General features: G+C 26.8%; 1 protein-coding gene and 1 pseudogene across 1 annotated transcript; one reads left to right on the forward strand and one right to left on the reverse strand.

Moving 5' to 3' along the window:
- Positions 1-11,861: 11,861 nt before the first annotated feature.
- Positions 11,862-13,547, reverse strand: LOC132925174 (uncharacterized; annotated as a pseudogene).
- A 2,344-nt stretch (positions 13,548-15,891) lies between these two features.
- On the forward strand, positions 15,892-22,067 carry LOC132924193 (probable serine/threonine-protein kinase DDB_G0282963). Its single transcript, XM_060988357.1, has 6 exons — positions 15,892-17,126; positions 18,801-18,994; positions 19,071-19,445; positions 19,512-20,380; positions 20,710-21,302; positions 21,431-22,067. The coding sequence occupies exons 1-6, from the start codon at positions 16,461-16,463 to the stop codon at positions 21,608-21,610; spliced, it is 2,877 nt and encodes a 958-aa protein (XP_060844340.1). The 5' UTR covers positions 15,892-16,460; the 3' UTR covers positions 21,611-22,067.
- The last annotated feature ends 953 nt before the right edge of the window (positions 22,068-23,020 follow it).

A 23,020-nucleotide genomic window follows, 5' to 3' on the forward strand; every position in this document is an offset into this window, starting at 1 on the left:
ATTTTAATATGTAATTAATTATATTAGTTATAATTTTGCTGTACTATAGACTATAGTACTATATTACCATTTAGTTAATATTGAGTTATCTTTTCTACATGTTCTGTGTTACTGTGTTACTGTGTTTTATTAATATGTATATTGCTTATAAACTAATATTCAAACATTTCAAACTGTTTGGCGTTCATAAATAAATAAATAATCTATATAATAAAATATGGCAAAAAAAAGGTTTCCTAGCTTTCGATGTAATAGTTTCAGGAATGGGTGAAAGACATAAATAAAAGTGAAATCTTGGAAAGGTATTGATGCCGTTAAAGGCAAACTAATGATTAAAATGAGTCACAAGTGAATCAAAACGGTATTATATCTCATCGTCGTAATCATCTGACAGTATATCAGTATATCTTGGAAGAGAATGTATAGGATTTAAGACATGATCTATAAATGAGTCAAGTGATAGAGAAGACGATGCTTTAGATTTCTAAAAAGTGTTGGATGGAGTATATATGATAAAAATGAAGGTTGTTTAAACATAGAAAGTGATAAATATAAACAACTACGTGAAACGAAGATAACAAAAGATTTTAAATAATACTTTAGAATTTTTTATGTACCTACCACTTCTGTACATCATGACCTCATCTTTCTAGTTTCTATCGCAAACACTACCTTTTTTCATGTACCTACTTGCAAATACATTTATATATTACGCAAATTTGCATGCACGCCCGGTTTGTGGTGGATAGGCAACCTAATCATCACACAACGACAACTCATAGGAATGGGAATTTAAAAATAATGATGAGGAGAAGAATGGTACAGGTTATTTTCTGGGGACGGAAACCCTGTGGCCAATTCGGTCTGGTTCAATGTCTACAAGATACAAATACAGTAATATTTGGAAGGTCTTAAAATAACTTAATCTATTTAAAACTATGGCATCATGTGCCCTCAGACACACCTCCAGAGGGTATTGATGAACTTCTGCGATGACAAACATGCACCAGTCCCAATCTCGGACAAAAGCAAGGTGAGGACGAAAATTAAAGAGTGAAGGTTATAAAATTTGGTATTTTGGTCGTTGAATGAAGTTTATAAAAAAATACTAATAATAAAAAACAGATGTAAGTGGTTACATTAGCGCACTAAAACGATTGTGTGGCGATATTAGTACACGTTAAATATGTAAACAAAAATATTGGTTTGTGGCGTTTGTGCCGCAATGGCAACAAGAAAAAAAATTCACAAGGTACCTAGTATGCAAAAAAAAAATGTACGAGATTACGACAACGATGAGAAAGAAGAGAACAACAATAATAATAAAAATATAATAATTTAAAGTCCGACTAATAAGTTGGGATAAGAATAAGGGAGTCGTAGCATTCATTAGCATATCTCAATGATAAGACGTAAACCCGATATTTCATATTACTGATATCTGTGATAGTCTTTGAAAGTATATCTATTTTCCTTCAGAAATGTATGGTAAATTGTTATTGAATAAGCCATATGATATGTCCATTAATCATATTTTTGGTTACAATTTCAAACAAGTCTAGATTAACGTATATAATATCTGGTATCTTAGTAAAGATGATGTTCTAATCAAATTGATGTGGTGTGACTTTTTCATTCAATAAAATATACTGAATAATCTACAGTAATCTACCCACAATGTGTCCTTTCAAAAACATGATGATTGTCAATGAAATCCATTTAAGATTTACAATTTTTTTTTTTAGCATATTAGTGGATATTTCATGACAATTCGATGGTGGTTGTTATGCAGTTAACAAAAGTTTTTAAATCATATGCCACGTATAATTTCATGTGAATACAATAAACAAACATGAGCTGCCGTATCTATGATTATAATATGTAAATATGTAATTAATACTTATTATGCGCGTGTTATGGGTTCCAAATTCTAAAATAAAGTCTTAATTAATATTTAATATTAATATAGTCGATAGTATGGTAGTATAAACAATTTTCCAAATTAATTAATAATTTTCACATTGCCACCATTTTTCCACAATTTTACGACTCATCATTTAAATTAATTTAATCTTCAGAACATAACTTGGGACCCAACCTAACCTAGGAGTCAGTTGATTTTGGTTTCGCACAATGATATTAACAATGTATTTGTAGAAAAATATTGTCGATATTTCAAGTTATAATTTTTGGAGTTTTCGTGAATCATCATTTAGTATGAATAGAAATGTATGGCACTGACTTTTTATTTTTTAACTTATTGCCTCATATTATTAGAGCTTTCTGAATTTTATTTTATAATAATATTCATCTTATTCTTGCCAAAATAAAATCCTATATTCTAATTCACCATATGAGTGATAAGTTTCTGAGACTCACCGAATAATGTAATGTTTGCGATAAAAAATTATATCACATAAGTTAAATTCTCCGTCCACTACATATAACGATCATCACTTGACGAGTTTAATTGTTGGAGCATTGTACCTACTGTCTTTTGTGTTAGCTGATAAGTGTTTTTCTGGTATATTTTTCATTTTTGTAGTCATTAGCTGGTATTTGTTCAAAGAACGTTCTGAACAATCGAATTAATTCGTTGTGTTGAATGAATAAAATGTGTAATAAAAATGTCCTGTTTAGTGCTCATATCCAATTGACAATATTGATCTATTTATTTATCAGTGTTTCCCTTGGAATAAATTTAAAATTTGTGAAATTCGTTTTCGTGTTAGTAATTTAGTATTATCAACATTAACAATTTTTCTGGTTTTTCTATTTCTTATGATTAGTCATGGTATAACTCGGAAAAGGCACTCTAAGAAAACCTTAGTTCAAAAAGTACGCTGCTAGCCAAAAAAGTTTGGTAAACGCTGACCTGAAAGATAAAAGTGTGTTATCGTTTTATAATTTATATTATTGATACTCAAAAACTGAAACAGCGCGCGGTGATAAAGGCGTGTTTCTTGGCTCTCACTCCTTCTTGAGCTACTGACTTACTACAAAGTACACAGCCAAGTTGATGAATATCTGTACAAAATAACAATAATATTATAAATTATAATAATTTCATGTAATTTGTATTTTATGTCATGGATAAAAATGATAAAATACAGTATAGATGAGTTTTAACTACAATTCAAACACAATTCAATATTTCAATATATATTTTATCATTTTTAATTTATTTAAAAATGTATAATCTATATGAGATAACTATGCAATAACAATAAGGCAGTAGAATATGATCAATAGATAACCCATGAATAGCAGTGCACGGCTTGGAAGTTTTTGTTGCCTATATAAGTTTTAAACGAGCATGAAAAGTTATAACTTTCATATTATATAGATCATAGCACACGATTTCCCTTACATAAGAGTGGTAATACTAAAAGAAAAGAATTGATTCAATTCATGCCTATATATTTTAATAATTTTTCAACGGTTGTTTGGCAATTATATATTGTTTATATATGTATTATGTATATTAAGCAATTACGTTATATAGGTAACAGTAGTAACACCAACTATATGTTATAGCAACCACCCCAGAAAGTTGGCTGAAATCAAACATCGAATGACGGTCATTATAAATGCTAAAATATAATATTAAACAAGATTTATAATAATATATAACTATATATTTGAAGACGACGTATTTTGTACAGCTCTCAAGTATTCGATTAAAGCATTGAGAACTATATCAAGACGCGCGAAATATAATATACCATTCATTATCCATATCAGAATACCATAATGGACTATAATATTATAGTCTTTTCATAGTCATGACTTTTTTCAAAAAATATTACATCGAAAGTATAGCTGATGCGGGAATTTGCATTTATAGAATTATAACAAATTAATTGATCAAAAAACCACTAAGCATATTGTATGTAGGTAATCATAGAAAAAAATAATGATTTAGTGATTGTACAAGTAACGAGACAGTAACAGTTGCTACATGTCATTACGAGTGTGTTGTATTGGTCAATCATTTTTGTTCTTAATTATAATTTATAACATTGCGGCCGTCTGGCCTAGGTAATTTTATTATTATAATAGATTCCTATAGCTATAACCTACATTATTATAAGAGAACTGTTTATTTTATTGTTATCGACATTTCTTATTTATATATTTTATGAGAAATATGTATTACCTATAACGAAATAACTATATTTTTAAATGAATAAGATTATTATAAATTTAAACTTTTTCTAAAAAATATTATTACACTGATACCATGATACATTATACATTATTATTTTAAATTAAATTAATTAAACCATATTAATAAATAATAATTATATAATCAATTATTAATAATAATGATTAGTATTTTTTTAGGAATTATAATGCTGTTTTTTTGAGTGTCATTATTAATAGTTTTATTAAGCTATAACATCTAAACTCTATTTATTTTATGAATTTATGGAGTCGTGTAATCCCACGACATCGACTGCTGGTTTTCCGACTACTAGTTCACATACACCAAATTTTCCAACTCCCAATTTGACGACCAAGCTACTGTCCAAAAGTAAATTATAAAACTAATTAGGTAACTATATTGATAATAATATATAAAAAAAACTTAGGCATTTTTATTTTAAAAGTCAAAGTCACATACTCAACAAACAGTCAATTTGTGGGTCGTTATTACAAAAAAGTCGGGAAACACTGAGATTATATTAAATATATATTATTCGTATTATTCGCTATACTTATATTATTTAAATAATTTACCAACAAAAATTTAAAAAAATGTATACTTAAGTCTTAGATACCTATATATACAAAACACGAAATCTAACATGTGCATTGTAAGGGTAACTTTTATAATAGTAGATATTGATGAATTTCAATTAAAAAAAAAAAAAAGAATTTGATATTTTCTCTGCCACATAAAAAAACTTTGAATCATGTGTATGTATTTAATGGACAATGGTCACTGTTCCACTATAACAAATATAGCGTATAAAAAATTCTAATATGTCTTATTAGTATACGGTTTATTGCACAAAGTAAAATCAACTTACAAAATACCATTATTTATTTATTTATCTACGTTTGGTTGCTATTGTTAGTGTAACGTGAAAAAGCTAGGTGAAATTGTTAAAAAAAAAATTGGTTCTACTTTCATATGTGATATTGTGGTTTTTATGGTTTACGTGTGATTTACCTTCATCTTTAGTCAATATTTTTTATTATTGTTGTTTTAATATGACAAAAAAATTTCAATATTAAATAAATTAAAAATTTATTTTAAAATCAAGTATTTTAAATACTCTGGTAGCTCTGGTACTCTTTATACTATTTTTCTAATAAAAATTTCCTCTTGGTTGCTGGAATTGCATGGTTTCGTGTCATTAACAAATGTTTTCCTTAAAATGGAATACCGACATTATTTTTAAAGTTAACGGTCTAAAGGTAGAAATGCATTGTTTTTATGTTGTACTTTTCTGAATTTCGATTGTTTACGTATATGTGTTAGTGATTGGATCGACAATGTTCTCACCATGATTCACTGTCTCGTCCATAATTTTTCAATGTAGAATAGGTTCTCCATTGATCGTTTGTGTATAAACCATACGTACAAATTTACAATTGACTCACTTTCAACTTCTCTTATGATAATAAGCAATAAATGTTTTATGATCTCGTTTAGGAAAAATAAAAATATTTATTTCGAAAGCCCTCCATAGCATTCATATAATTCCAACACCTAAGTTACAAGTATTTTAGGTCTTGAACACGATTTCCATAATTGTTTTAATCGTTTTCGTTAGAATTATTGATATAGGTATTAGGTACATACTTTATAAAAATTTCAAGTTAATTTGTCTTTGAATTAAAAAAAATATATATAAAATAAATTATAAGTATATATTCCAGTTTGCCGTAGGTTTATTTGGTTTTAAATTTTAAAAAAAAGTAGGTAAGTGGGTAATGCTCTACTATAGATTTTGAATAGGTCATGGTTATAGGTATGATAAATTTGAATTCAGTGATAATCATTATATATAAAAATTATTCTGTACAATGTGATGTCTCAAAAAATAAGTTTGAATAGGAAAAACAGAGTTCTATAACGACTATAATTAAATAATTCTTAAACCAATTAATAAACATAATAAAATAAAAATAAAAATATTCTTAGGTATACTCCTATACAAAAAAAAATTCTTATAATAAACAGTTATAACTTATAATATAATATTACAATACAACTTTCATTTTCTTAATGAACCATGTTTTTATATAATTATTACAATTATTAAAAAATTGATGTTAATAATACACTACGTATTACATGCCAATGCCAATTTAAAAAAAAATCTATTTTCCTAAATTCAATATTACACAAGTCTTACTTAATATAAAAAATTATATTATTTTATATTTTTACAGGTGTGATAATTATAATTAAAATAAACTATACTAAGATTCAGATGGTATTAATTTAGATCACACATTTTTTTAGCATTATTTGTTTTATTGTTTTTAAATTATAATTTTTATAAAATATGTCGATATTTATTCTGTATAATATGGTTTCTTAAATAATTTATTGTTATTTCTAACACGTTTAAGTGTAAGTAAGTACTCCATAGGTACTTTCCCACGCAGATACTCCATGAGGTTCACCAATTGTACTACGAGTATAAAGCGCATAAAACCATACTTATTAAGTTATAGGTAATAAAATACTATTGATTATTTCAAATTTATTGAACATAAACCTTACTTTTTTAATTGCTAATTCAATCCATAGCTTACATTTTAGGAAATTATCAATAGTAATTCTAAGATATTTCATAGTATGTGGATTTCAAAGAAACATAGTTACAGATTATACTCAAATTAGTATTAAGAACTTTATAGCCTTTGTATAGACAATTTAAGTCTTATAATTTAGTACATACGTTGATATTAAACATCATGTTAGCTTTAAAAATGGAACAAAGAATATGAGTTGTTTTATCAAAATATATTTCAATTTAATTCCCGCGATATACCATTCATAAATAACCTAATATAACTTGCTAGCTTTGAAAATTAGATTTGACTTTTCTCAATCAATAATTTTAAGTGTAATTCATCAGTAAAACACAAAATTTTAACTTTACGCTTTAAAATAATTAAGTAATTAATATAAATAATGAATAATAACGGACAGTATTGACGGTACTGTACTCTACAGAGTACCATACTTTACCCTTTTAACTCACTTTATACACTGATAAGTGATAACTCGAACTTGTTGTTGACGATGTGTTAAAAAAAACTTTAAATTAAATTATTAGCATCACCACCAACACCTGTAATTTAATATTTATCTAATTTTATAGCAATGTATTATGGTCAACGTAATCAATTGCCTTTTTTTATAACAAGAAAAATGCTATTCCTTGTTACCATCGTATAGTTTATTATGAACTAACAAAAAGTGTTTTACACCTATAGAAGTAACTTTTTTTTACCTACAAAAAAATCGATAAAATATATAAATTATTTATCAAGAAAATCAGATAACTGAAATTTAATACATTTTCAAATATTTTTAACAATGTAAATATGATAGAAATAAAGCTGTAATTTAAACATATATTTTTCCTCACTTTTAAAGAGCGATACAATAAGAGTTTAATAAAAATGTCTGAAAAAGTCTTTGTTAAAATTACTAAACTTAAAATATGTTTTAAAGGAACAACTATGAACTCAGAAATCTATTTTAGAATAAAATTTGATAATCAATTTCTGTATAACGAGGTATTGTTCGTACTATTTGTAAAAAATACTTTAATATCTCATTTAGTTAATATGGTTAAAAAAATAGAATTTGGATTATTCTTAATACATTATATTTTTAATATTTAATTATTATAAAAATAAATATTAATTTAATATTATATTATTGTTATTAACTTTTAAGTTAATTTATCACCTTACAGTAAATCAATAGGTTCATGATATAAATACCTTAAAATTAATCTACATATTTTGAAAAATTAATTCCTATTATACTAAAATTAAAAACTATAGGGGCTTTACAGTTTTAAGTCTCCACGAAATAATGTTTTTAAATTAATAAATTATAACAAAATAATCAATATTGTTATACATAGTTTCAATCAAGGTGGATATATATATATCCACCTTGGTTTCAATATTATCTAATTTATTCTAAAAAATAAAATTTGAACTTAAAATGTCTATATAAAAAAAAAAAAATGCTCAAATATTTTGAATGATGAATTTTGTAATAAATGTTCAAGCCTCAGTTATAAGAACTACAATATAATATATACTAAATAATATGAAAATGTTCGAGATTTTATTTGTTAAATAATTGTTCTAAAATTAAACGCTTATAAAAAAATATTGTGACTATATATATTTTCTATATTTTTAATTACGTAGTAAATAAACAACTTATGAGAAATCTTATATTCAATTTTCAAGCATTTTTATCAAGTGAAAATTTTTTATTGATATTTACTTAATAAAAAATAAGTAATAGAACATTTCAAATGTCTATAAATAGTTCAAAATGGCATTAAATATTTCTAAAATTAAATTATTTACAGGAAATACCTACTAACATAAATATATATTAAAAAATTTAACTATCTATATGATTATTTGTTTTTGAGTTACATAAAAATTAAATTTTACCTTAAATTTTCCGATTTTTTAGAAAAGTGCTGAGAGTTTTTAATCATGATCTATCTAAAGTACAACTAGATTAAATTTCCTATCAGAAACCATCTTAAAAGTTGAAAATTGAATAAAAAAATTTAACTGTTGTGTAAAAATTTAAAAAAACATTGACCATTGTAAAATCAATAGATATATATCGCTCGCAAAACCTAAAACAAAAACATCATATTAATAATTATTTATTGGTACAGTAATTTCAGGCGCGAATCCAGTAAACAGGGAGTGCTCGAAAAAAAATAGTGTTACACCTTTCTACTTCCTATTTAATTTATTAGAACTAACTTTTTTTCAAACATCAGTATTTATTAAATATTAACTTAAAAATGACACTAATTTCTTACATATATTTTATTTGTAATTTTCTTAGATATTTTTTACTGAATTCTTCAATAACTTCCTCTTGAGTAATTTTAATATCCCTGTTGGTGGCTTAGACGATAGGGGGGCCCGAGCAAAAAATATACTGAATCCGCGCTTATTCAGTATAGATCATACCGGCTATTGCAAACTATTATCTATATTATCAAGCATTATTTTATTTTCAATTAGTTACCAAAATAAATGTTTAATAAAAATCTATTTACAATATAAAAATCATAATAGGTATTTATATTATATATATTATATATGTATTATATAATGTATACAATAACGCACACTGGTTTTTTGTTCAAACTTTCAAAGGGAATCGTATTAATAATAATTTTCCAGAAATTTGCATACTAATCATATTATGGTGATTTTCAACTTCATCGACACCCCATTCGCCGATAGTTTACAATCATTATTCATCTAATTTTATTTAAATTATAATGAATAATATAAATAAAACTATTTATTTAAAAACTATATAACTTAATATCATCATTTTAAAAATTTTTAGTATAAAGTTACAAGACAAAATCCACTTTTCGTTTTTCTTTTAGCTTTATAGCTAAATTATTTAACAATATTTATCATAGTAATAATATTATTGAAAAATGTGTCAAATATAATATGTATACCTACAGCCAGCTAGGAAACCAGCAAAGTATGTGTTATATTATATATTTATATGAACCTATTTTACTAAGGTAACTTAAATTATATAAGTACTAGGTATTACATAAATAGGTATCAAACATTCTTGACTATTGAGAATTATCAGACATAGTAGAGGTTTCAAAGACTTGCAATCATTATAAATTCAGTAATGCTATAAATCTATAACATTTTTACTATATTAATACTATGAATAGTATGAATCTATTTTTACCGTTTTAGAATTACAGAAGATGTTATTAATATTTTAGTTTTATAAGTTGATATAATATTCCAATATGGTATAAATATATAAATAATATATTAGTATAATAATTAAATACTAATAATATAATAAATGAAATATTTTTATTAAAAATTGTATCATGCTATATTAATACTAAAAGTAAAATAAATTACTTTAATGGTTATATCAAAAAGCATATCATAAAATATACTTAGTGTTACTTATAGACTGACCAACCATTTCCATTGAGAAACAGTTTAACAGTATATCGGTATATCATTGAATTTAAATTTAACACACCCATAGCAATGACCCACTCAACACTCAATGTACAGCAGATCAGTACCAACTTAAGCCCATTCGGCTCCAGTTTTCCTAAACGGCTTCCGTCAATAAGGTTTTACGAACAGCTAATTACCCAAACGGCTCCGGTTTTTTACAACACAAATTCTTTCCCACCTCATACAAACTTAGGACTGTCTCAAAAGAGGTGTGGTTAAAATTTTTAACTTAAAAATGTATTGGTGAATACTAAGTAAATTATAAAAAAAAAATGTTTAAAGTTATTTAAAAAGCATATTATATTATTGCGCTATTGTGAATTAAATTAAGAATAAGTTAAAAAAATGTAAAACGTGTATATATATATATATATATATAAAAATATTAAAAAAAATTAAAAACTAAAATTATTGGTAAATTTTTTTGCCACAATTTTTTTATAAACTCAATGCGTGTTATTTTGTTTAATGAAAACACGTCGATTATTTGCGCAATGAGCTTCTGTTTTTTTTTTCATAAAATTCGTTTACTTATACCAGGGACTTAAAAAAGCTCAAATTAGTATACCGGTATTACCGTTAGCAGTTTGGGAATTTTCCTGTTTGTAAAACCTTTTTGCGACGGAAGCCGTTTTGGAATAAGCAAACAATGGACGGGAGTCGTTTGGGATGTGCCAAACAATTTATCTGGTGTACTACAAACAGTATAGACTGTAGTATAGACTACAGTTAATTGTTTTATTCATAATATTCAAAGTAATTGGTAAAATGGAGGGAAATACGTGAGGTTCACATATTCCGTAAAAAATATATACCTATATAAATTGCGTCCCAAAAAATCCAGAACGCAATTATTTATGTATTTTAATCATCCATCAGGAATACTTAAACAACAAACAATGAAATAAATAACAAATAACAATTATAAATATAATCACAAGTCAATCAAAAAATTCTTTATTAAATTTAATAAAAAAGTAAATATATATGTTAAATCACTTAAATTTAATCAAAATCAATACACTCCATAATATAATATAATAAATAAGTAATCATAATAATAATTATATTAATCAAAACGTCAGACAAAAATTAGGTTTATACTTATAAGAGAAGCTTTTTATAAAATATAACCTTGTTATTTTATTTTTATTTTCATTTATAACTTTTTTTATCTTAACAAATATTATTATTATTTAACAAATAAAATGTTTTATCAGTGTTGTTTCTTATATTGACGTATATAAATAAGTGATCTTTTAACTAACATTACATTATCAGTTTGAATAATTTTAAAAACATCTAAATAAAATGAATACATTTTTTGGACAGGAAAAACTATTACATTTTTTGTGAAAAGACTCGCATGCGTTTGTCGTTTGCTGTAAACTTGAACTCTTTTTTGTCCATATTGACGGACGGAAAAGTGATTCTTCTGATATATATTTGTTTACTAAATAAATAGCCAAATCTACAATTTTTAATCAACGGAAATCAACCGATTGTATTTCTAATAGTTCAGGTTAAAAAAATCACCAACTTTCTCAATACTCAAAAACGACAATATATAAAAATATAATAATAAATAGTTGCTAACTCCATTCATCCCATATTCTTATTCTAAGCAATCTAAGCCCAGATCTTGCATCTTCGCAACCATGATTAACCTTGGTGAAACCGACATCAACTTCAAAGTCAACTTAAGTTAAATCAATAGCTTTAAAGTTTAAATACTTTGGAGTAAAAAATTGTTTATTTACCTTTTAACAAAAAATATACTAAAAGCACATAATAATTGTTGAAAAGGCCATGAACTGTAAATGATTGACAAAAAAAATGTACAATACTCGACCGTGCCATCAACATAATATACTGTTTTTAATTTTACTTAAAAATTCTAAATTTAATTTAAATGTAAACATTAAAATTTACATACCATTAATAGAATCATTTAAAAACAAAAAAGGTTCGTTTTCGTTTGTAATACAGTCAATGGTATTTAATTCTGAATGGACGGTTACAATATTCGTTAGAAATTTTGGTAGTTGTTCACTTCGAGTTCGACATAAATTATTATCGTTATATATAGCGTACATCTGTAATTGCTAATGTATTTTAAGTTTAACACTGACATCAATAGTTTATTTTAAATAACGAAGCACTAGTTTAGATGGTCTTCATATAACTCTTATGTACATTTTCGTTAAAAGAATTATTTTCAATTTGCCGATTTATTATTGCTTCAGATAATGCATCGTGGTTGTAGATAGTGTCAATCACGTTAAGTAAAATATTATCATTGTCGTTGATTTACTTGATTATTGTATTTACAAATAAGTATGCTGTACACGTTTTCACGATAAATTTCTAAAGTTAAATATTGTTAGCCAAACATTTAAGAAAACAGAACTTTTAATTGTCAATTATTTTTAAATGCTTTTGTTTTTTACGGTGTACAAAAAACTGAGTAAGAATGAAGACTGGCTTACAGAAAAATATATATTAAACATAACAATTATTAACAGCAGATACTGTACCTAATCAAGTATTTTATCAGCTTGGCCAGAACATTACGAAACGTATTTGTACCTACATATTTGCGAGCATTTGAATACCTATCGCTATCTTAAAATTACAGGTGTACTTACGTATATTGAACATAAATTTAATGAAAATTAAATTTTTTTTAATTAATTAATACTAAATAATAAAACTGAATTATAGAATTAGTTAATTATTCATCAAATTCATAACGACAATTTTTTTATAAGCATAAATATTTTAATGATTCAATTTTATTATTATTATAAGTACCTTAATTGTGTTTAGTTTAATAATAACAATTTGGATAAAATATTTTTTTCTTATTCGTAAATTCAACAATATAAATGCACTAATATCTAGATAGTTACGTAATAATATATTTGATAAAATTAACAAAAAATGTTAAAGTTATTTTTAAAAATTTCAATTATGTAAGTACACTATCTATATAATATTACTTAAACAAAAAAATTATTAAATCATCAATGATAATTTTTCAATTATTCCTATTTTTATAAATACTAAATAGCTATCTATAATATGTATACAATAAATTATCAATTTTTTGACTGAATATTAACAATAATATTATTGATATTTTAATTTATATAGCTTATAGTTTTGTTAAAATTACCAATATTTTTCGTTCAGTGGCGCTCGATTAAATCGTGTTTTCAAACATTGTGCTTCATAGCCCGCGATCTGTCGGGATCGTAGTCGTATCTCACAGCCATGACATAAGTATGCCATTGATGCAAACTCGTAACTGCACAAATCGTGAACGGCGAAATACTTGTTGATTTTCCGATGCTATATCGTCGTGGTTGGTCTTTAGTTATTCAACACAAAACGCCAATTACGTTTATTTTCCTGTAACTTGTGTAAACCAGTAAGCCATATAAATATCGGTAATTTGCAAATAGCTTTATCAAAAATATCATATTAAGATCTCACAGATAGCACAACATTTTATTATTTCAATTATAATATCTTTCTAATAGAAAATTGAATTTAGTTGGTGTTTTAGGGAGTTAAAAAGCAAAGACAAAAAATTCCAAGTACTTTTAGAATTTAATTGAGAAAAACAAAAAAAAAATATAGAAAAAACGGGAATATTCACGCAATACTATTATTTTGTTTTAATTTAATAATTACTGGAAACCGAAGGTATTTTAAATAATCGTTAAATGTATCCATGTTATAATTTTCAAAATATTTGGTGTGTTTTAGCTGAGCTATATTTATCCGTAGAAATTTTAATTTTTTTTTAGATTTTTCTATAATCTTCAAAAAGAATTGTTTTTTTTTCAAAAAGCTTAAAAATGTAAAAAAATAGATTCCTCATAAAGCTGTTATTACTCGAATTGAAAAAAAATTGAATGTAAATCGTTAATACATTTTTTTGAATGCAGACGAAAAATAAAACAAAATAACGTTCACATCCAACAATTTTTGTATTTTATTGTAATTCAAAAATAAATAAATTGATACCTTTTACAAAATACATACTTTAAATGTTCACCAAATGTATAATATATTAGCATTTCCTTCATATTATAATCATATGGTATAAATTTCAAAATATTTTGACTCTTTTTGAGCTATATATAGAAATTTGACTTTTTTACCTTGTGTACCATAACAACTATATCATATATTGTATATTGTATGTCCCAAATAATAGTCCAATATCAATATCTCTGCAGCAAAAAAATATTGAATTGGGATATTATATTTTCAACTATTATCCAAAAAAAATCTATCATATATAATGGCATAAATAAGTTCTATGCAATTAAATTTTTTAATTTGCTTAGTATCTGTGTCTATTATTTTTTAATACAATTAAACAAATTGCTTTTATTGATATTTGATTTTTAAAGCAACTATATAAATATTTTAAAATATTATAATATATATTAAAATTATATACATATAATATATAGACATATTATATTATTATTATGTATAGTTATTACTTATTAGTTTATTACTTAGTATAGATACCTATTTACTTTAAAAACATTAATAAAAGTTATACTATGTAAAAATATAATATTTTATTGTATAACATCAAACATGTATAATTAACCATAGTATATGAATTATGAAAATATTAGATAGGTATGAATAAATGTATATATATTACAAGAAATAATATAAGTTATAAAGTTGATTAAAATATAAATAATAAATTATAGGTTTACACTTTTTAAACACATTATACTTATGAGTTATGTATTATAGCACTATTGAGTATGGACACAATTACACCAAGTCACAAACTGATTCAAAATTAATGTACAATTGGGCACTCTTGTAAAAGAATAATTTTTGAAGTATTTTTATGATATTTTAAATAAGTATAACTTTTTAAAAGTATTTTTTTTAAATATTCTGAATACTTTTTAAAAATATTTTTAACAAAATTGAAATACCATAAAGTACTTAGTACCTACGTTTGATAAATTATTTTACACAAAAATTTCACAAGTGTTTAAAATTTAAAAAATAACATCTTTTTTCTATACTAGGATTTTTTAAGAAAAATTAAAATCTTATAATTTTATAAACATTACTTAAAATATATGTGAATATGTATTTATTTACCTCTAAATAGTCAGACATGTTATAGTATTTATGAAATTGGTTGTTAAAATCTATGGTAAGTACTAAGTAGTAATATAATAAGTACATCTAATGATATACAATATACATATAGGTATATTGTATAGTATACAATTTAAAAAATCCATACTTTGTAAGTATTCATAAAATACATTTTTATAATAGTATTTTAAAAGTATTTTTTACAAGAGTGCAAATGGGTAAATTTTTAAAAATCTAAAAAATGTTTAAAAAACACTACCTACCGGAGGTAATCAATGTGACCGGCACATGGTGCGGTTTACCTCCAATATCATGGTGGCAAATCTCCACATAGTCATAATATTATATTGTCGTAAGCATAACCTTACGGGTCACCACCGTTATCAGCGGTAACCGGTATGGCGGTATGTGCAGTCAGTACAACAACGGTATGACAGTGACCGCGTATTCGACCGCCGCCGTAATTCCTTCGTTCGGCCTAGGCCCGAGATAATACCATCGTTATCGCGTGGTGATGCATTGGTTCATTATAACCTGGGTTCCCGGCGCCCGTCCGCTCGTTGTTGAACGTTAAACTATTAAATTGTTGCGATTTGCTATGACAGCACGACGTTCGTGATCATCTGTCCCTAAACAAAAACACCATCAAAGTCCGTTAATGACGACAACGCCCGATCTTTCAACCTGCGTTTTTTGCGTGTTTTCCTCGCCGCGCACGGTCCGACGTCCACCGCCGCCGCCGTAGAGACTAGCTAGATTTTCCGTCCTCGTCTTTGTTTTTCGACGTGGATCGATACCAATCATTTCGAGAGCCCCGTTCATAAAAATCCGGTAAAATTTTTCGCGTCGTGTTTTGCGTTTTGTTTTGTTTTTTATTTTTTTTTATTTTCACTACCCTCGGTTTTTTACTGTTGATGCTGCTCCTCATATCGTCGTAAACGTTAAGTGATTTTTACTTCGCACTTTACCATTCAGCCCGTCATTGTAATAATTGTGCAACAACCGCCTCCCGTACACTTGAACTTCATATTTTTACAATGGAGAGTGCTGCCGTAACCACAAAAGGAGAAGACACTGCCCCCGTTGTCGCTGACGCTACCGACAATACCACTACCACTACCGCTACCGATGCGTTAAATCCGATAGCAGTGACTAATGAAATTGATCCATCCATTAAGTCAGACAAGGAAATGATTATGACGACTAACAATGTTGAACATGTGGCGGTGGTCAGTGATCTAGCTGTTGTGTCAAATGAATCTACAATTACTACTGTTAAAGCCACCAGTGAAAATTCCAAAGTTGAAGAAGATCAGTTAAATACAGCTATGGCATCTACAACAATATCGACTGATGAGGTAGATGAGATTAAACAGAATCAAGATGAAACAGCTTTGGACGAGCAACAGAAACCCGTGACAGCTACAGTTGAAAAAGAAATTTTAATCAATGAAAACTCTGATGTAAATCTAGATATCTCAATAAAATCAAAATCAGAGTATGATGAAATAATTAACTCAACAATTGGTAGTGGATTTGAAGATGCTGTTGAGTATATAAATAATGATGAAGAAGATAGTGTTGTAAAAGAACAGCCTCAAGATGTAATTCAACAAGAAAATGTTCCCGATAATGAGACCAGTTCACAACAAGAAGTAGAGGGAGGTGACGGTGAAGAAGACTCTAGTGAAGAAAACAAAGATGTGAGCATAATAATTAAAATTATATAAAATATTATATTCCATAGGTATTTTGTTATTTGTTTTTAGCACAGTTATAAATTGTATTTTTTGTGCATCTTTGTATAATTATGTGTCCATCAAATGATTTTTTGCATGCTTAAGCTCTAAATTGGTATCAATATTTAAAACCATTAGATAGGTAGGTACCTATATCTAATGTACATAATATTACATTACATACACTATGACTGTTAACCATTACATTAATACATAATAATATTATTTTATACATTCCATTTAAACAAACAGTGGGCACTGAGGGCACCGCTCTGTTATACATTAGGTGTCGAGTGATTCACCATAATAGGTATATTAAATTTGAAGTGATATGTCATTACTCATTATATATGAAAAACGATTCTGAGTGGAAATGGTCTGTTAGCCTATATTATCACTAAATATATTTTATAATAAGTTTTTTTGATGTAGGTAGCTTAAATAATAAATATTTATTTATATCAATTATTATTATTATTGTTATTATTTAATTATTATATTATTGTTATATATTTGAGTCAATACCCCCCGCCTTTTCATACAACAGTATGATTGAATTAATTGTACCCATAATTGATAAATAGATACTATCTTAAAATTAATTTACATATTTTTTAAATTTTATTCAATATAATTAATGATGTATGTAAAAGTTTTAAGGTAACCATGGTTACATAAAAATTATTTTAATAATAGGTTATATTGGATTTACTTAAAAATTCTTATTTTCCCTTAATATTTTGTTTGTTTTTTCCGATTAAAAAAAGTATTGGTAATTTTTAATTTAGATCTCTAAAATTTAAACTCTAATTTGTTATCTAAAACCACGTTCAAGGTTAAAAGTAGAAGCATTTTATCGACTAGTTATCACATACATATACAAAAAAAAAACCATTACAATACATTCATTGCATAATTTCATTCAAAATTTCAAATTCCATTTAAATATTTTATGTTACTGAGCTCAAATGTTGAACTTCATAAACACTTTTTGGTTTTTTGTTAGGATATTTATGTAACAATTTAAAGAAAAATATTCTCAAAAGGACATCACACTCACGTCGTTGTTATTTGTTTTAAAATATGTAATGTAGCAAACGTATTGCAAAATACAAATATGTATGCAATTTATGTTATGCTTTGTTAGTTTTAACATTATAGTGAATAATAATAATAATAATAATAATTAATAATTGTACCTATTATCAAATTTAAAAGTAATATAATTGTCTGGGTTAGCCAATTTTTTAAGCAAATTATCTATGTAAAATATCCCAAATTAAAGGGGCTCATAACTTCCATAAAATATCAAACAAACATTGATAATGTTATGTTTATAATGTATTAAACTATCAACACTTAATATGAACTGCTTAACTTAAATTTTCTATGCTAGGCATGCTATATAAATACATTCTCTTAATATTTTTTTTGTTGAAATTTATTTTTACTGTCCCTAGATTTACTTAACCATCCATTTTACCTAATTATGTTATTTATATAATCAGGTATTTGTATTGCCTTACTAATCTTCTATAATTTGTAATAAAATATTTCTTAAAATAATTTCATTTAAATACCATAATTATCTAACCATTTTTAAATTTAATTTGTTTTTTGGTTGTTATTCCATTTTAGCCTTCAGCACCTGCAGAACCTGCAGTACCTGTGCCTGTGGATGATGATACTAATGATCCACAATACATACCCAGACGTGGAAGATTCTATGAACACGATGACCGCATGGCTTATAGTACAACAAGCTCTGAAGGATCAGAATCAGATAATGGATATGAAGAAGATTCAGGAGACGATGATGGAGTTGTTTCTGAGTGAGTAGCGGGCTAAAATATCTAATGCTTATTAAGTATAATATTAAATTTATATTATTTTATTAATAATTATTAGTCGTCGCCGGATTAGAAGACGACATACCGGCATTAAAAAACCAAAATCAGTGATCCCAGTAGATGCAGCTGAAAACACTGCTTTAGCTGCTGGAGATGGAACATCGTCTACTAAAAAAGTCTTGGCTATATCTAAGGTTGCTGCTGCTACAGCAAAAGATTCTGAAACTTCTGTAACTGCTGGTGGATCGGCAAAAAAACCAAGTGTAGGTTCTAGAAAATCTCGTGATTTAGATGCTTTGGATAAGTGGACACACGATTTGTATGATGAAAATGAACAGACACGTAAAAGCCGTGATGAGTTACTGGCCTCATATGGATATGACATAAGGGAAGAATCAGAGGCACCTCGAGCTCGGCGTCATCATAAATATGGGTAAGTTAATTATAGAAACCATTTATATATAGCCATTAATAATAATTACAAATGATTTCATTTTAGGCGAGCTGCCACTACCAAATATACTCGTAATTGGCAAGATACAAAAGCTTACATTGGTACTGCTGGTGGGCAGTCTATGAAAGTAAAGCGTGGGGGTATGGCTCGACGCAGTGTTGGCGGTCCAAATAAGAATATAAAGAAATCTACAACTGATGATTATACCTCTGAATTCCCTGCTTTGGATAATTCAAAGAAATCGGAGCCTAATTCTTCAACTGTGTCTTCCACAGATGTAGAAGTCTCAGTCCAGAATCACGAACAACAACCAAAAACTCCTTCTGTTCAGAATGAAGAAAAAAAGACAAATGTTGCAGCTGTGGAAACTGGCCAGGCTCGACATCACACTTCATCCCGAGCAATCTCTAAATCTAATACAACTTCTCCTGCAAATCGAAACAATCGTCAAGATCAGCTAAATGGCGGGCCTTCATCTTCATCAACTAACAATAAAAACTTTTTCAATCGGTCTTCAACTGAGTCTCCAATTAATAAAGAAAAAGGTGCTCAAGTAAATCGAGACTCTCCTACAGCACCTAATTCAAACTTTTTTAACCGAAGACCACAACAAAGCAGTAGTAGCCATAATCAACATCAAAATTTTAAGCAGCAACACTTTAATAACAGTCAAGGACATAACCAGCAACACCAACATTCTTCGTCACCTCGAGGCCGCAGCTTCCATCAACATCATACATCGCATCAATATAATCGTGATAGGTATTTTTCTAAGGGTTCTATTCCTTCATCTTCATCCAGTCCAAATCAACACAACTACGATCAGCAACATAATTCTGTAGCACCTACTACTGCTGGCACAGGACGTACACAACATGGTGGTGGACATTATCAACATTACAATAATCGTCAATGTAAGTATTCTAATATAAGATGTGTTATCATTTTTAATTCTTCTTGATATTTTTCTATTACAATTTGTAACACTTATTAACTTATTATCGTATTGATGCGATATAATATTCTTGTTATCAAGTACTATAACTATGTATGTTTTGCTATGCATAAATTCATTCATGTAATAATTCACTCATAATTACCAATAATTGCATTAGTCTTAACTTAAATCAAACTTTTATTTAAAATAATATATTTGCTATAATAGTGCAGGTAGACACCTAAAAAGTATAGAATAGTACTAATATATTATTATTTAATAATATCTCAAAATATTTCTTTTTAGATGAAAATGAAAATCAACAAATTGAGCCACCTGCACCACCCACTCCGGTTGTACGTAGCTCCAAACGCTACTCAGTTCAAAGCCGCAGGGAGCTTCCTGACCCTGTCCTAAATTTTGGTGGATTATCTAAAACACCTCAGCCACAGCCTCCAGCTTCTCAGCCACAAAATGGGTTAGTGATGCAAGACCAACAAATTCAACCTCAACAACAAATGCAACCTGCGCCTCAACAATTACAACAACAACAACCAATCCAAATTCATCAACAACCACCACCATTGCAAATACAACAGTACCACCAACCCTTACAACCAATACATCATGGTATGGTGCTTGATCACAACACTGGTATGATGGTTATGGCTGCTGCTGATCCATCCATGTACCATCATCAAATGTATGCTACACCCCAGTATGCAACTGGAGTGGCACCGGGTCCAGCAACTGGTAATGCTGATGATCCAAATGCAGCAGCAGCTGCTGCAGCTGCTCTTCAGATGCTTGCAGCTCAAGCAGCTGTTTACCAACCAGTACCAACAGGTGCGACAGGTGTAACATCGCCACCACCTGGAACACAATCTTTGCAACAACCAGTAAGTTAATCATTGACTAATTTAAAATATTTTTAATACTAACCTTTTTTAAAATTTTTAAATTTGTTGTCATTATTTCAAAGGTGAAATTGTTATCATACATTGAATTATCATCATTCTTATTTTAGGAAACCTTCATGACTACTTATTATCAACCACAACAACAGCCACAACAACAACCTCCCCCAAGACGTGTCAATTTGGCTATACCCATTGTGGCACCGCCTCCAGAACCTAATCAACAGCAAGGGAATTCAAAAACCAATGTATCCACTACACCGCCACCTACTGCAGCTTCAACCAACTGAGAACGCTTCTATAACTAACTATTATTATAACTACTACAAAATATTGAAACTTTTTCGGTTTTTTTAACATTTTCTTAGTTTTATACAAAAGCTATTTGGTTAATATTTGGTTTATATTCTATACCATTATCTTAGATAACGGTATCAACTGATTCTGTGTTTAGTTTTGTTTTTAATTACCTTTTATTACTATTCAATGATCATTATTTTATACTTCGTTCAAGAAACGAATCAAATTATATAATTTTTTTAGGATGCATGACCACAGTACTACACTGTACAAAACACTTAGGTATCTAATTTATCTCAGTTTATAATTATTTTATTGTTTGTTAATCCTATTATTGTCTTATTATCAACAATAAATTAAAATACCGATAAACCACTGAATCTAATAAATAATTGTTTTGATAACATTATTGTATTTTAAATAAAATAAAAACTAATTACTACATAATTACAAATATTATATGTATTTAGTAAATTTAATTTGTATTATCAACGAGTATTTCAAGCTATGATGAGTATTTTAGGATTGTGAAATATAATGTGATGTCATTAATATACCCAATTCAATCAACAATTAGAAGTAGTAGTTAAATAATGTTGGAAATTATTAAATTGGTAATAGTAAACCAGATAAAAGAACTAAATTAAAATAGTTTTTATTTTTACCTGTACTAGTTAAATGAGACATATTACCAATTTTACTTCTTGGTTATTTTAAATAACAAAAATTGTCTCAATGGTCTAGATATTAAATCATGTCAATAGTTTGCTATAAGATTACATTTTAACATTGTATATCATATAGTAAGATTTGAGCTAGCTAGCTATGCCTAGAGCTCTTATAAGTAGAGACTGAAATTAAATGCACTAAAAATGTGGTAAATATAATGTGAATATGAAAAGAAAATAGGTCTATATAGTTTATATGCATAAATATGCATAATTAATTGTAAAATATGCTCAAACATGTATCATATATTTATATTATTAACAAATGGTAACTTTATTTTAATCATGTTTCTATTATACATTTTTTATTTTTACAATTTGAAAAAAATAAAATAAATGTACCTTTTAACATTAAAAATGTTATAAAGTTAAAAAAAATATTTCATTTCAAATAGTTCAAATTTGCAATGTAGCCAACAACAAATATTAATTTGTATAAAACCATGAAATTAATCTTTGATGATTTCACTTATCAAATAAGAGTTAATCAATAATTGACAATATTACTTTTTTTGTCAATAGGTAATTAATAAAAATTCATATTTCTGGAATAAAGGTATGAAGTGATTTAATTATTTACCAACATTTTACAAAATAAACCCATAATATGCACTAAAGACAAAATATGACCTTACCCTCCAATTATGTGCAAAATAAAATGTTGTCTATGGA

Source organism: Rhopalosiphum padi, chromosome 3 (genome assembly GCF_020882245.1).
Source record: "Rhopalosiphum padi isolate XX-2018 chromosome 3, ASM2088224v1, whole genome shotgun sequence".
NCBI lineage: Eukaryota > Metazoa > Arthropoda > Insecta > Hemiptera > Aphididae > Rhopalosiphum > Rhopalosiphum padi.